Source organism: Ambystoma mexicanum, chromosome 7p (genome assembly GCF_040938575.1).
Source record: "Ambystoma mexicanum isolate Mex_15411 chromosome 7p, UKY_AmexF1_1, whole genome shotgun sequence".
Classification (NCBI taxonomy): domain Eukaryota; kingdom Metazoa; phylum Chordata; class Amphibia; order Caudata; family Ambystomatidae; genus Ambystoma; species Ambystoma mexicanum.
In genome coordinates this window covers 176860183-176875294 of record NC_090939.1, presented here as the reverse complement: position 1 = coordinate 176875294, position 15112 = coordinate 176860183, and the positions used below count along the sequence as shown (strand labels likewise).

The window sequence follows — 15112 nt, the reverse complement described above, 5'->3', positions numbered from 1 at the left end:
CCATGGGGATAAACATAGCAACCCTGTCACTCGTAACATGAGGAATAATACTGTCACCCTGTCGCTCGGAACATTGAGAATAACATTGACACTCTGCTACTCGTACCATGAGGATTAACAGAGCAACCCTGTCACTCGTAACATAGGGAATAACACTGTCATCCTGTCGCTCGTAACATGGGGAGTAACATTGAGACTCTGCTACTCATACCATGGAGATTAACTCAGCCACCCTGTTGCTTGAAACATGGGGAATACCACTGCCACTCTGCTACTCGTACCATGGGGATTAACTCAGCCACCCTGTTGCTTGAAACCTGGGGAATAACACTGCCAGTCTGCTACTCATGCCATGGGATTAACACAACCACCCTGTCACTCGTAACATTGGGAATTACACGGCCACTCTGCTACTCATACCATGGAGATTAACACAGCCACCCTGTCACTTGTAACATGGGGATTAACACAGCTGCCCTGTCACTCGTAACATGGGGAATAACACTGCCACACGGCTACTCCTACCATGGGGATTAACACAGCCACCCTGTCACGCGTAACATGGGGAATAACACTTTCACATGGCTACTCGTACTATGTGGATTAACACAGCTACTCTGTCATTCGTAACATGGGGAATAACACTGCCACATGGCCACTCCTACCATGGGGATTAACACTGCTGCCACCCTGTCACTCGTAACATGGGGAATAACACTGCCACATGGCTACTGGAACCATCAGGATTAACACAGCCACCCTGTCACTCGTATCATGGGGGGTTTACTGAAAAAGGAGCTACATGATTTTGGTGAAGTTTGCCAATCTCATAATGAGTGTCTTTCACCGCTCCAAGAGATGAACAGACGCACACTATTTCTAAGGACATCAGGAAAATACCTCATTGTAATCTGCAAGCCGTTTGATTTCTTCATGGGTTGGCCTCCTGTACTGCACATAGAAAGGGCTCGTTCCAGCTCTAGTGTCCAGGGCAGAGCCTTCAGCTTTAACTTATCCGTATTCTTTTGTTGCAGATCCAGTGTTGTGCTTCAACAGCAGTAATGTCTGCTCATCGCCAAGTTACTGCTTCCAATCCAAGCCTACCGTCTGTTCCCGTAAGTTATCACTTGTTAATCACCTTTGACACTGTGACAATTTCCACTCTAGTGGTCTTATAGCACCTGGCCTTGTCCGAAGTGTGGCGTATTGGGTAATCAGGTCGTGGTCTGACTGGGGATAGAACAGGTGAAAGGGAAGAGGGTTTGTGAGGCAGGAGCTGGTTCAAACAAGGGAACCACATTCCACAACCAACAGGAAAGATGTGACCTTGAAGGGCCGTCATGCCTCGCGTCAATGCCGTGAGCTTAACCCATGATGTGCCCATCCAGATTCTCCTGTCATGCAGTTTTATTATGATAGCTGGACATTTGAACATAATTCTTAATTCTTACATTAAGATGTGATTTGTATGTTGTATTTTATAGCAAGCGTGTAATATGTGGTATGGTATCTGCTTAGTAGAGTAAATGCTATATTATAGGCCTCATTAGAAGTTTAGAGGTAGACTTCCGGCGCCTGCAAATGGTCAATTACCAGGTCATTACGGACCTGCCGGACCCGGTAATTGCACTTTCGCGGGCCCCGGAACGGAATGCTCCCCATTCCCACGGGAATGGGAGGTCAGATGCACTGACACTGTTATAAACGGTGCTGGTGCATCCGACATGCTGTGCTCGTGGGTGCCGCTCTGCCCGCCAGGTCAGACCCAGCTGGCAGAAACACACCGACGAGCACAACTCGTGCAATCTTACCAGTTCCATAGTTCCCAGACCGGCAAACTTATAATGAGGCCCAATGTGTCCAGTTGGTTGAATACAAAGCTATGTTTGTAATGACTTCATACCATAGACTCACAAACGCTTTTTATCATTTCCTCAGTTTGCAATGCCTGCCCTCGGCTACTCTTTCTACAATTCCACTTTGTCTGTATGGGAAGGATTTCGTTTTTTACAGCTCCACTTCCCTCTTCTTCATGTCTCTGTGAAAATGGGAAGTTTGTGAAAGCACAAGTTCGCACGTGGGTGCAAACATTTTGCAAGTGTATCTTGGGTGCTATTTGTCTTGAGATCCTGTGCATATTTATCATGTGGGGATTGTGCTTCTTTTCTGGGCACAAGTCCTTTCATGAGGAATGTGTCCTTGTGTGAAGCAGGCTCAGTATCAGCACCCACCACCTTATGGTGAGTGGGTCCCATGCTTATGACTGTGTGGAGGAATGAACTACTTAGAGACATTGGGCCTGATTCATGGAGCGTTTTCCAATGGGACTACGCCATTCTAAAATGCGTCTGTGAATTAGGCCCATAATACCCGCTATCCCCGGACGGATATGCCTAGCAACCAAAGACCTTCTACTTCAAACTGAGTGGACAGTGAGAACTGGAATAATACTGAATTAATTTGTCTTTTAGAGAAACAGGCATTTGCATGCAACATTCTGTTCAAAAGGTGGACCTTTGCGAGGGCACTGTATGACCCGGCCAGCCTGGAGTATGCCAATGTGTCCAATCGGATCACGCTGGACGTAAGTCTTGCCTCTTGTACATATTTGTCTTTTTGTATCGTTTAATTCTGAACTGTCGCTGTGTGGACCGCATCTCTTTCACTTTGTAAACATAAAAGAGAGCCTGTCATAAGCATCCTTATCCAAGTTAGAGACCTTAAGAACTCCAGCGTTCTATCGCAGACGAATTCCCTAAATAAGGGAACGGACACAGTAGGAGGTTTTTTCTAATCGCAGAAGAGCTAATTCAGGCGGAATCCGTAAACATTTCCGATTTTAAAAAAGCTAATGGGAGATTTGTTTGAAGATTACGTACAGCTGAAAATTAGGTACAGCTGAACATTTCGAACAAATCTCCCATTTGGTGTCATTACCCTGAACAAGGGGGGGCGCGAGTTGCGGGCGTGTGCCCTGCACTCTTGTTTACTATAATGGCTTTGAGGGTTGCGGGGGTGTTGCCCACTCCCGACAGAGTAAAGCTTTAGAAAAAAAAAAGAAAAGGACCCTGTGGGGCCGGTTCCGATGCACGTAAGTGAAGGGAACCGTCATCGCAGAGGGATGGAGGAGACGGCAGCACACAAAGAGGTGTGCCACCAACAGGAAAGTAACAGGGTGGGGGAGAGTGGGTTGCCAGAAATAGCCACAGGAGAAAAATAAAAAAGTCATTTTCGTTCAAATAACTTTCAGTTTTTTCTTCTGCTGACATTTCTCATTCGATCATTTCATGGACAACCAATTCAGACATCTTTGGATTAACGTGAAGGTTTACAGCATAGAGATGCCAGAAAGCAATCTAAAATAAATGGGACACTAAAGGTTTCCTCAATTACCCTTATTAACCAAGTCATATATTCCCGTCAGTGAAAAGTATAGAAATCTGAATTATTTCTGTAAAAACTGGATGCTCAGGTCAGACACAGTTTACTTGCAAATTTCAGCCACATTAAAGATTCAGTTGTGACCAAATTATGATGGAAACCGGCGCCACAAGAACAGCTAAACCTTAGGAAAGCACAAGGCTGGAATTTGTTAAAATGCTTGCTTCTTGGGTTTAGGATATTCCACTTGCGGCGCTGTTTTTATTTATTGTGTATTTGTATTTTATTTGTAATGTATATATCGCCTTAGTCCAGGGCGCTATACATAAGCCAATTTACAGTACAATAGTTATAATTTCAAGAAAAGGCAATTCATCAAAGTAAAAGAATAGGAACAATTAACATTACAATAGAGAGAAGAAAATAATACACAATTTAAGATAGAAGGAGATGATTCAGAAAGGAGGAGCGAATTAGAGAATCAGATGCAATAGATCGAAGAGAAAGAGGAAGAGCGTTCCAGTGAAGCGGAGCAAGCAAAGAAAAGGAACGAACACGCGATTGAGCACATGGAGGATGGGGAACTGTGTGCAATTCCATGTGCCACATATGCTTCCTGTATTAGACAAAACTTTTCGCTGTTCTGGAAATGGAAAAGAAAGTACTCTGGGAGCTCATCTCCAGGGAATAGTGTCATGAGTGATGGGGGCAGGGCTATGGGCAGAATCATGGCAGGCAATGGACAGTCTTCTGGGATAAGAAAACACTTTGTTTTATTTCAATGACCTCAAACATGCTAAAATCACATGATAAGCTAACCTGACAAGATATAGATCATTATAGTAAAATGTTGAACAGCAAGAGTTTGATTGTAGCTTCATGTTTCATACCCTGAATGGAAGCCTACAATTATCATAATGCAAAGTCGTTTTTACCTGAAACAATCTCAGGGTTTTCCAAATGTACTATCAAGACTGAAAGAAAATGCATGATATGATCAGCTACTATTGATCACCTATTGTTTCACAAAGCATGCAGCTTTATGTACCCCTCCCATGTCTAATCACCTAACATTTTCATTTAGTAATGTAAAGACCATAGACCATATCTGCTCCCATTGCCGACTAACTGCTGTGTCTGTAGACATAAAAGGTTAATTCCTCTTTAATGTGCTTAACTGCAAAACAAAAAGAAAACATACACAATTGAGCAGAGCAAATCTAGTCCAATTGCAGCACTGCTGCTCACGCATCTACTTAACAAAGCGTCTGCTTCTCGACTCCAGTCATCTCTGCTTATGTGTCGATTTATTAACGAGCTGGCGCCAGTGGTCGCGTTGGCGTGATTCTGCGTTGCTTCCAGTGGAATGGTGTACGATGAACTTAACATGCAGTAATAGATGATGCTAGCGACAGCTCAGCGGAAAGTACGGGATTGGGAATTTCTCTGGGATTTCATATCTACGTTTGCACTGTGACCACAATCATGCATGTAGTGTGAAACTGCCGTCACATGCTTTTCTGCCTGCCTACTAGACAGTCAGTTCTTGTTGCACGTGTTTAGCAGAGTTTTTTTATGGTTAAGGACACACCGGGAAGTCTGTGTGTCTGTGTGTTTGTATATCAGGCGGGTCACTGCATTGTCACGAATCACACCTGCCAAGAATAAATCGCACTTACACTTCACCAGCCTCTTTGAGAGACAGATTTCCATTTAGTAACAGCATTCAGTCTTTACTTAATAATTAGTTATACTTCAAAAGTAAATTCAATGGCAATCTGAAAACTCACTTCTAGTAGTAAGTAAGAATCCTGATTAGGGGGTGCTAGTCGTCGTTCTTCCACCGCACAAATGCGTAAATGAAACACGAATGTGACGTTTAGACTAAGGGCCCGTTTCATGGAGCCACGGCAATGCTCTGCGTGGAGTCTCGCTGTTAAGTGACTTCAATTCATCAATCCCACTAAATCAGTACCTCGTCTGGGACGCCTAAGGGAAGCCCTTATTTATATATTTTTACGACAAGTTATACTCTGGATGATAAACCCTTATATACCGCCCTTCTCTTTGAATCCCCCCGACCTCACTGAGCCAAGAAGTAGGTGTGTTTTGCAATTTAAAAGATTTATTGGAAAAATTAATAATATATATATATCACACTTTTATAATAAATTAATATTTGATATCACACTTAAGAATATGACAGTGATCAACAATGGATAATATTACAATTGTACGCTTATTTAATTACTCAAGAGTTAGTATAGGGAGGATAAGGTAGCTGAGAATACTTTTATGATTTCAAGGAAATGCAGTACAGAAATAAACTGATAGGGTTTCACAAGAGATAATATGTTCACTTTTCCCCTTGTGGCAATTCACTCCCCCCCGATGCAATATAAGGAGATGGAGTAAAGCACACAGCTTTCAAGAATACAATCACAATACAATACGAATTTCAGTTCCCTCCTAGCAAGCTTAGAGAAACAGGGATGGTTTTAAACACAGGCAAAAGTACTTTTAAATGTGATATGCAAAGAAGGGAAAAATATGCAAAAAATGATTTTAATTCCCTGTAGGAGATTCAGGGTAGGTGATAGCTATTTAAGATTAGTTCAAGTCACACTCGCGATGCTCAATGAGGGATAAGCAGGTTGAAAACGAATTTTAGCAGTTCAAGCAAAAGCGGCTATTTTGACAGGTGAAGAAATTTGAGCCAAATCGCAAATCGCGGCACTTTTTCCGAATGCGTCGAGCGCGATTACGGAAAAACTATAAGGAGTATAAAGTTTAGGGCTTGTTGGACAGCTTAGATTCTTAGCTTTAAAATGAAAGTTAAACCTCATTCATAGCACACGCGGTTCCAGAGATACGGACGATTTTGTGAAGGTAGTTTTTCAGAAATTAAATAATGATTCAAAATGGCAAAATGACACTTTTACAGGTTTAAAATCGGAGAAGGGACACATGATTCTATGACGCAGTTCTGGACAGGTTAAAATGGTTTGAATCAGATTATTTTAGACTAAGAGATTGGTTCTGCCACAGTTCTAGCTGAGTACTCACACTATAAATTTGAAATAGGCCGTCAAGATCTGGTCAGGTTGGCTGCGGTTCTCTCGCCACGGACGGTCTTTAGTACCAGTTCTGCTCACAGCGATCTGGTCTGGGTCTGCTAGCGGCACTGCGGTCTGGTCTGGGTCTCTGTTTCTACTGGTCTGGATCAAGTGGATTCTGGATACAGCACTGCTTTCTGGGTACTGGCATAGGGTTCTAGGCCAGAATCAAACAGTTTAGCCTGGCTGTTTGAATAATTTGCAAAAGATTTTGAGGCCTGCTGAAAAAGTTCTGAAGTCTGGAGAGGGTCCTTCTAGATATTGTCTGGTCCGGCAAAGCGCTTCGCAAGAAAATGGAAAGTGAGTGTGTTGCCTGTCCAAAGCAGTCTCTTTTTATGTGTTTTGAAAATGGGTGTGTGCGTGGACATGACTAAGCCTGCCCCTCACAACTTATCATTGGCCAAGCTCTCCTCTCTCCCTTGATTGGGGAAAGGAATGGAGTGTAATTATGCATCAATTTTATGGCATACAGAAAGAACACTCCCCTTGTCAATTTGCACACAAATCCATTTTTATTCCAAATACATATTTATCTATGTACCATTTTTCTAATATTATATGTCCAGTTAACATATTTTATTTTCTGTAGCACCAAACCATCGGATCCCTGTCTTTGTAAGATGTCGTGTCCACTTATGACAGAATTCTGCCCTTTTCATCAAGAACACAACCTCCAAACTTTTCCGAATTTACACTAACATGCACAAGGAATATGGGCATCAGATGATAAAGTGTCAGATTTTTAACATACAGACATTCGGAGTAATACCTTATTTTCCGCTACTACCCCCCAGAACATACCACAGAGTCCTAACACCTCTTAAAATGTGCACAGAAAAATCACAAGAATAATGATATTAATTATATAATTTTGACAAGTCCGTACTATGAATTATCCATCTTTTTAAAATTATGCTCTGGCCCAGAGGGGTGTGGTTTCCCAAAGCACATGGTGGAATTTCTGGTTTATCCACTTCCTCCAACTCAGGGTGCTCACAGAGGCACTGCTCCTCCCAGTTTCTCCCAAGAGGAAGCCATTTACGACCCCCCCTAATTTAACATTTGCCTGAGCCAAGGAAGGCTCATTGTTCTGTTTCCCTGCTCCCAGGTGCTCCTCCACTGATTCAATCAGAGAGGTGTAATCTCCTTTTGGTGGGAACAGCAGAAGGCAGCCAGGCCTGCGAATGCAGTGGCTGAGCAAGTTTCAACTCCTGTCGGGGGGGTAGTTGCCGGGCAGAATTTAATCTCTTCAAGCCAGACTTCAGCCAAATGTCACTTTTGTTCCCAGTTTTTCTTCATTCAAATCAAACTTACAATTTCTACACATGCAGCTAGAACGCTGATTCTAAGTTCAAAACTATGACATTTAAACAGTTGCAACCTATGTGACACTCAAAGTAGGTCACTTATTTATTTGAAACATTTCGATTTTAGTGGCTTTAAGTCCAATTTCACTTCGGCTGCTGACATCCACAGCTCAGCCAGTTTTGTTATAAACATTGTTTTGGGCTCTTCATCTTTCCAGATTTTGTATGCACACAAGACTACATTCTGCCAAATGTCTGCTGGTGTTCACTGAGATTTTTGAATATCTTGCAATGTTTAAAATAGGCATTTTTAGCTTGAATTTCAGAGAAACAAAGGTGATTTCAAGGCGCTTTTTTGAGCTAACCGGCACTGCTGTTTTTCCTTTGGCACCACATTTCACTCATGGCGCTTCTGGCCCATCCCGCTCGCACTGGTGGGTGGCAGGTTAGGCGACCATTTTGGTGTGCGCAAAACTGCGCGGTTTTCCCAGATTCTGGCGCAAATGTGGGCTTTTCCGCCATCTTGGATTTTCTAAGCCCACAGCACCAAATAGCATAATAGTTCAAATGTTGGTCAGGACACCCAACATCACGCAAGGCCCTCAACGGCTCGCAGAGACATGTCGAACCTGCGCAAACTCCACGCAAGTCCAGGAAAAGTACAGCAAATTCGATTCCATGAATCGACAAGCGGGGATTGGCACACAGTTTGGCGTGCAAGTACCCTATTTTCCAAGCAAATAATTCCATGAATCGGGCCCTCAGTAACCATCACTTTAAGTATACATGTATCACCTAAAAATCCATTGTGTACATTTACCTTAAAACAATTATTTAAAATGTGTCCCTCTCAGTCCCACATGCTAGATGTTCGTAGCTGCTGGACACTACCTCTAGCTTTTTAGTTTTCTGCAAATAAGAGCTTTGACTGCCAAATTGTAAAATTCCTATAACACACCTGTATGTGAACATTTGCATAACACCTCCAGTGGGCAGTTCCTACATTAGCTGTCAACATGGCACAGTGTGCGGATACGTCTGCGGTAGGTACCTGCGATGAAAATGAAGACCAGAGCTATGGCATCAGTGCAGAGGATTAGGCCATTGCATGTTGCATTTTAATTCAGTCAGGATGTTCTCAGGTGGTCTTCTTTACATCGAGTCTGTATATTGTGAATACACTCCCTGACTCAGTTTTTCAAATAAATCGCTCTCTGTAAGTAGAAAGCTCCCACTCAGTATATAAAAATAATCAGTGAGTAAATCACCCTCATTCTTTATATACATCACTATCGATAAAGGGGAGGGAGACAAATAGCACCATTTTGGATTCCTTGCTGCTCAACATAACATATAAAGGACCACAGATTTGCATAGACAAATGTGTGTGATCGTGATTTAGGCATAAAATCATTCTAAGCACGTAAATCACACTGGACTCAGTAGTCATTTCATTTGTCACAACACTCACCCTAACAGTAAAATGAAAACAACAAGCTTATGCTATTCTGGTTGAATGGAGGATGTCTCATTATCATAGCATGCAATTGGATTGCTGGATGCTGGTCCATGCAACTTCCTAACTGCAAGACTCCCAACAGACTTGTAGGCAGGATAGTGGGATACAGACAATGTCCTATGGGACATTGGACACTGCCAAGGCTGTGTCCCAGCTATCCCAGGTCCACTATGAGACCTAAGTATGTATGTAAGACATTGAAGACGGTCATGCCATAATGTATGCGACTGTGTCATGCACTGCCACCTGGGACAGTCAGTGTCATATGCCCACATGCCATTCATGCTGCATCTCCACGATAGGTTTCCCCCGCCCTGCATGCTACACCTTTAGAAACCACAGAGGGCCTAGCAGTAAACAAGAAAGCAGTCAAGCAACTGCAAGACCCTAAGGACATATGAGCTCACAAGCCCTATGGATACAGGAGTAGGGGTAAAAAGATCATGCCTGCTTTCAGTAAGCACAGTCACCAGCACTAAATGCTCTAAGGCCATTGACCCGCACATATGTATTTATGTTGGGCTTCATTTTGTAAGCCCGGAGTGTAAAAGTAAGAGGGAAAAGCAAGGCATCAGCCATGTGCGCTTTACTTTTGCTCAACGTTTGAGTGTAATGGCATTTGGAGGTGGAGCAGGGGCTCGAAATCGAATGAACGTGTCCATTATGTAGTCCTCCTCCTTCAAATGCGCCCTGGCTTTACGCTAATAAGCGATTTCTGGGCTAGTGTTAAACCAATGGCTTCCCAAGGTATCTACCTGTTTGTAGCACCCGCAAAAGGATTCCATAGCAATCCATTGTAAATGCTGCCTGGAATCCATAAACGGCAGGGCACATTTACACTTTTTGCCGAACTCAGCAGCACATAGCGCCTAACGTTGGCTGTCCTCTTCCTGGCATGTGGACTTCCGATAAAATGACTCCCTTTGGGTTTGTGTATATAGCACCCCTGCCATCTCACAGTGGCTTCAGGGTTGGGGGCCTCTTGGGTGGAATGATAAAGTTTACCACACGGGTGTCAAACACAGTGTGAGCGGAACCCAGGCGTAGAAATCGGCCAATTCAGCCCAGACACCTGTTGGGAAAGGTTTGTTTCTTGGCATAGCTGTTCCTATGGGAGGCTAGTCAATACCTTCATGTATTTAGTGAGTTAATTGGTTAGTTAGTTCTGGGTAATTTACAAGGCGCTGGATGTAGCATTCCAAGAAGGGTGGGGTGGAGAGGGAGGAGCACTGATCTCCAAAGCCCAGTGAACAGTCCTTCTCATGCTATGCTCCTGTTCTCTGGAACTTCATCCCTGTGGCATTTTGACTGCTCCAAATCTCCTTCAGTTTTGGATAGAACTGAAGACCGGGCTCTTCCAAAAACACCCTGGTTTAACCTATATTCCGGCTATCAATGTTTTATTAAATATGATATAGTTGTTAGTTCCAACCTTACACATAACACACATACATACTAAAAATAACATTATGAATACATTACAATTTTAATTTTCATATTATAAAACAGAGTATAAACCACATAGTAACACAAGAACAGTGCACTTGATTATTCAAATGTACTATAAAAGAAAAGAAAATAATGGACAATCACTCACTTTTTTTCTACGTTTGCTTCTTAAACAGTGTAACGACTAAAATTACCAAGTAGTGGTCACCAAATGAATCCTTTAAAAAAATGTTAAAACCGCTATTCTGAAAGCAATCGCGTGTCCACTGGCTGCCCTTTCCCAACAGTACTCAGTATACAACCAGCTAACATCAGATACGAAGCAATTGAAAATCTCTATTCTAATATCATGTAACGCTGAGCATTTAATTTAAAGGTGCTTTAATGTTTGCAATTTCCCATCAGAATAACAAAAATCACATTCTCCCGCGATCTCCCCATTTTTAGATCATTTTGGCTGAATCCCTAGAGTTAGTCTAATATTCAGTCTGAAGCGACGGAATACATTTCGCCAATATCTATTTGGGAATTGACTTAATTTGGTAGTACACCAATTGGGATATCTAGGCTGAAAAAGCATCTGAAAAGTGTATAGGCACACATTTTCCCAAATCTAAGTATCCAGTCCCACTCGAATAAGATCCTTTTCGTTTGGCATCAGATCGGCGCTTGTACAATGGATTTCATTCAAGGTTTTATCCACAAAACCTTTAAAACCAGCAAGTGCTAATGATTTATCACCGACCATAATCATCCGGCTACCTTGTGCTGGGATAATTATTTACTGTTCACTTGATGACTTGTTCAATTCTCTCTACCAATGTTGTTCTCTATGTACAATGCTCTGTTGCTCCTGGGCTGGGTTTGTGCTATAGAAAAATGCTATCACAATAGTAATAATAAAAAATGGTGGAACTGTTGGCAGTGGAACCTGGGGACTGTTGACAGTGGAACCTGGGACTGTTGGCAGTGGAACCTGGGGACTAATGACAATGTAACTGGGGTCTTACCACGAATCACCTTATGTACCTGGCAAACTTCTCTCAAGGTCGCCTTTTGCTTGATGGGCGACCATGGAAATAAATTCAGGTTAAGGGCCATGCAGATGTTTCCTTTCGGGCTAAAGATGGCATGGGCAGCATATGTTTTAGAGTCCTGGCCACGACACCCAATTTGCAGGAGTCTGGGTGTGACTTCATTGCTGTTGAGAAGTCTCAGAAAATTGCACAAGTGCTTCCCAAATGGAGAAAGTACACATGCGGGTGTGGGTGGGAGGGGTCATGAAAGGAGACAAGATGGCGGTACAGTCAGGGATGTATCACTCTACAAGCACTGGGACACAGAAGCATGACCCATTTCTACACTACAGGGAGAGGCAGAGGAGGAGCCTACAAAGATCACTTTCAGCCACCAAAGTCCAGGCTGCAGAAATCACGTCCAGTCGCCTCAATACCCTGTCGGAAAGAGTGGGTGATATGTGGGACAAAGTGAGATTGTCTGACAATCATGCAAAGTGTGTTTTTATGCACAAAAGACAGATACTTAGAAATATATTGAAAAGCACTGATGCTCTCTGCCCTACATGGAACTTTGAAATTACCTCGTTTCAACAGGATTTGTCGGTCGTCGCACCCAGCTCTTCAAAACGCAGATGCGGTGGGAATGGGGGCAGATAATGCCAATGATGTGTGGGATGCGGTGGGAATGGGGGGAGATAATGCCAATGATGTGTGGGATGCGGTGGGAATGGGGGCAGATAATGCCAATGATGTGTGGGGGATGCGGTGGGAATGGGGGCAGATAATGCCAATGATGTGTGGGATGCGGTGGGAATGACTATTCTTCTAAAATTGAGATTTTTTTTTTAATATAATGGCCATAAATAATGGGTATAGATATCCCATGGCAAGAAATCGACCTTCAAACAAATCCATCGGAAGGCCTTCATACTTCAGTGCACCAACCGCATTTATTTAGAGTGAAGAAATGGTGACGGCCATTGACCCTGCGACGGAAAGGCCTTGTTAGTGGAAACAAACCCCGAGGAGAGGTTGAACGTCTATGCCCCCAACGCTAGGTGGGGAGATAGACTTGTTGGGAAAGAGATCATGTAGCAGTGTGGCTCTGGCCATCTACCTGCGATGGCGTATAAACTCAAAGCTCCTACAACCTGCACCTACACCTGTGGAGTTACAAACCCCAATGGGATTCAATCCCTGAATTATGACGAACCTTGAGGTGGGGTAAAACGAGGGACGCGGGTTAGGAGGGCCATAGAGCCTGTATCCGCAAGACACTGGTAAGGGATATGAAAGAGCCTCTCCTCGACTTTGACGTGCAGTGGATGAAGGAGACTGAAGGATGAATAGTCCATAGTGTCCGTGACAGTAAGTCGTTCCCTTCTCAAGCAAACCCGGGCAAGTTTGGAAAGTGTTGACCACCCCACACTCCACTGTGGAACAAATTCTGGTGTGGGGTAACAGATGCTATCGGAGAAATGAACAGGCGAGTGACCCCGCAATAGCAAGACGCAGGCTTTCAAAGAGTTTGAATAAACCAGCTGTGGGACTAACACAAAGATGGGGTGGACCTCAGGGTGGTTTAGGGGTGATTTTGCAGAGAACTTCTACCTATACGGTATTGGCTGCCAAATCCAACCCTGGGATGGAAGTCAACCTCTGGTCCTCTCAACTTCGAGGTGTGGGGTGCGCAGGTAAGTGCGGCCGCAAAACTAGCAACTGCAAAGAATCGTCTCCAAAACAAATTCCTCAGGAATAATGTGAAAACCCCCAGCACCGTCCAACCCAGAGGTGAGTTACCCGGGATGTAGGTGGGGTTGGAGGGAGTGAAGGTGGTCAGTAAGGCAGAAGCTACTGAAAGAAGCTCTAGGAAAGATTGTAACCCCCTAACCTCCAACCCCAAAGGCAAGTCGTGCTTGTGGGAAACCTGTTGCCTCTTTGGGAAACAGGCAAAAGGAGGTTCCGGGTGAGAGGTCAGGTATAAGCACTCCAAGGTCAATAGGCTAGAAAAGACAGACACTTAAAGGAGAGGCAGAGTTACCTCTTTCTCCAACCTGGATTTATCCATAAAGAAATGCTATGTAGTGGCGATGGGTTATTGTTAAACAAAAGGGTCACATGGAAGGATCAGAAATAAATTGATGGAGGCTCTGACACCTGATTCCACCTCAGGCGCTCCCTGGTTACAGGAGTAATCTGCGCGGGTGATTCAGAAAGAAGAGCAATGTTGTCCTCCTGTGTGATGATGCAGAAGGGCGGATTTTGACAGAAAATAGTTGTCACTTATTGTTACTTTCACGTTAACAGGATTGATGAGTTAATTTGCTGCCCCGGGATCCATTTCCGTGTTCAGAAACACATAATTACATGTTGTATTTAATTTTTGTGTCCTTAGCGATACACTCCCAGGGTCTTTTGAAAGCAGTCTGGATTCATAATGGTGGGCGAGGGGGCATAATGTCTAGAATCCACATGCAGTGAGGAACGCGTAGGTATTCGATGCTCATCTTAAGATTCTGCCATCTGATTCCAGCTTGAGATGTGGAGAGGGTGCTGAAAAGGCCTACGTGCCGGAGATGCACCCACTTTGGTTGCCAGGAGCTTTGGGGTGCCAACTTCAGGCTGGTAGCCAGGTAGTACTTGGTGATATAAATGGGGTACCAGCAAGTGTATGGCTTTGTGACTAAGGCAGGGAATATTGAAACTGATGCCTTATTTCATTGGGAGCAAGCATAGCATGTTCATGGCCTGAGTCATCGGGTCAGATTTCGAGGGGCCGAGGCTGGGGTGGAACCGTGGTTCTCGGCCCACTGTGGGCTGCACTTTGTTGCAGCGGGCAGCCTGGCCTACACGCATTGCAGAAACGTTGTGTTAACTCAATATAGTGTGTTATTGCCACAAGTAGGCACCTAGAATGCCAGCCAATATTTAGTTCTGAAAGATCCCTGGTCACCTGTTAACATACTGAAGGGCATCCAGCTAGAAGCGGTCGCAAAGACAATATTATAGCCTTATAGACCGAGATTATCACAGGATAATGCTCTGCCACCAAGTTATGGCCCGGGGTGATGGGTCATTATCCAAAGCGATAATGACCCTTCCCAGGGTCTACAAGACTATTAGCACAGAGTGGTACTAGTAAATCATGTTTTGGAGTTTGGCACTGAAAGGTAAAGTTAATTGACAAGCCCAGTAAATGAAATGTGCTTTTGCTTTGTAGTATTTAAATCACAAGTTTGTCTTCATAGGTTAAGCAGTTCAATTGCAAACTTGATGAAGATGCAGAGGGTTTAACATGAACATGCATCAGACGTTGTTTAA

At 43.7% G+C, this 15112-nt stretch overlaps 1 protein-coding gene across 1 annotated transcript in view; it reads left to right on the top strand.

Moving 5' to 3' along the window:
• The window catches only part of LOC138525808 (serine-rich adhesin for platelets-like), a 351204-nt gene that overhangs the window by 325784 nt on the left and 10308 nt on the right, over positions 1 to 15112 (top strand). The window contains exons 9-10 of the mRNA XM_069636018.1: positions 1035 to 1115; positions 2472 to 2584. Of these exons, the coding sequence (XP_069492119.1) occupies positions 1035 to 1115; positions 2472 to 2584 (194 nt within the window). The remainder of the gene's footprint in view (positions 1 to 1034; positions 1116 to 2471; positions 2585 to 15112) is intronic.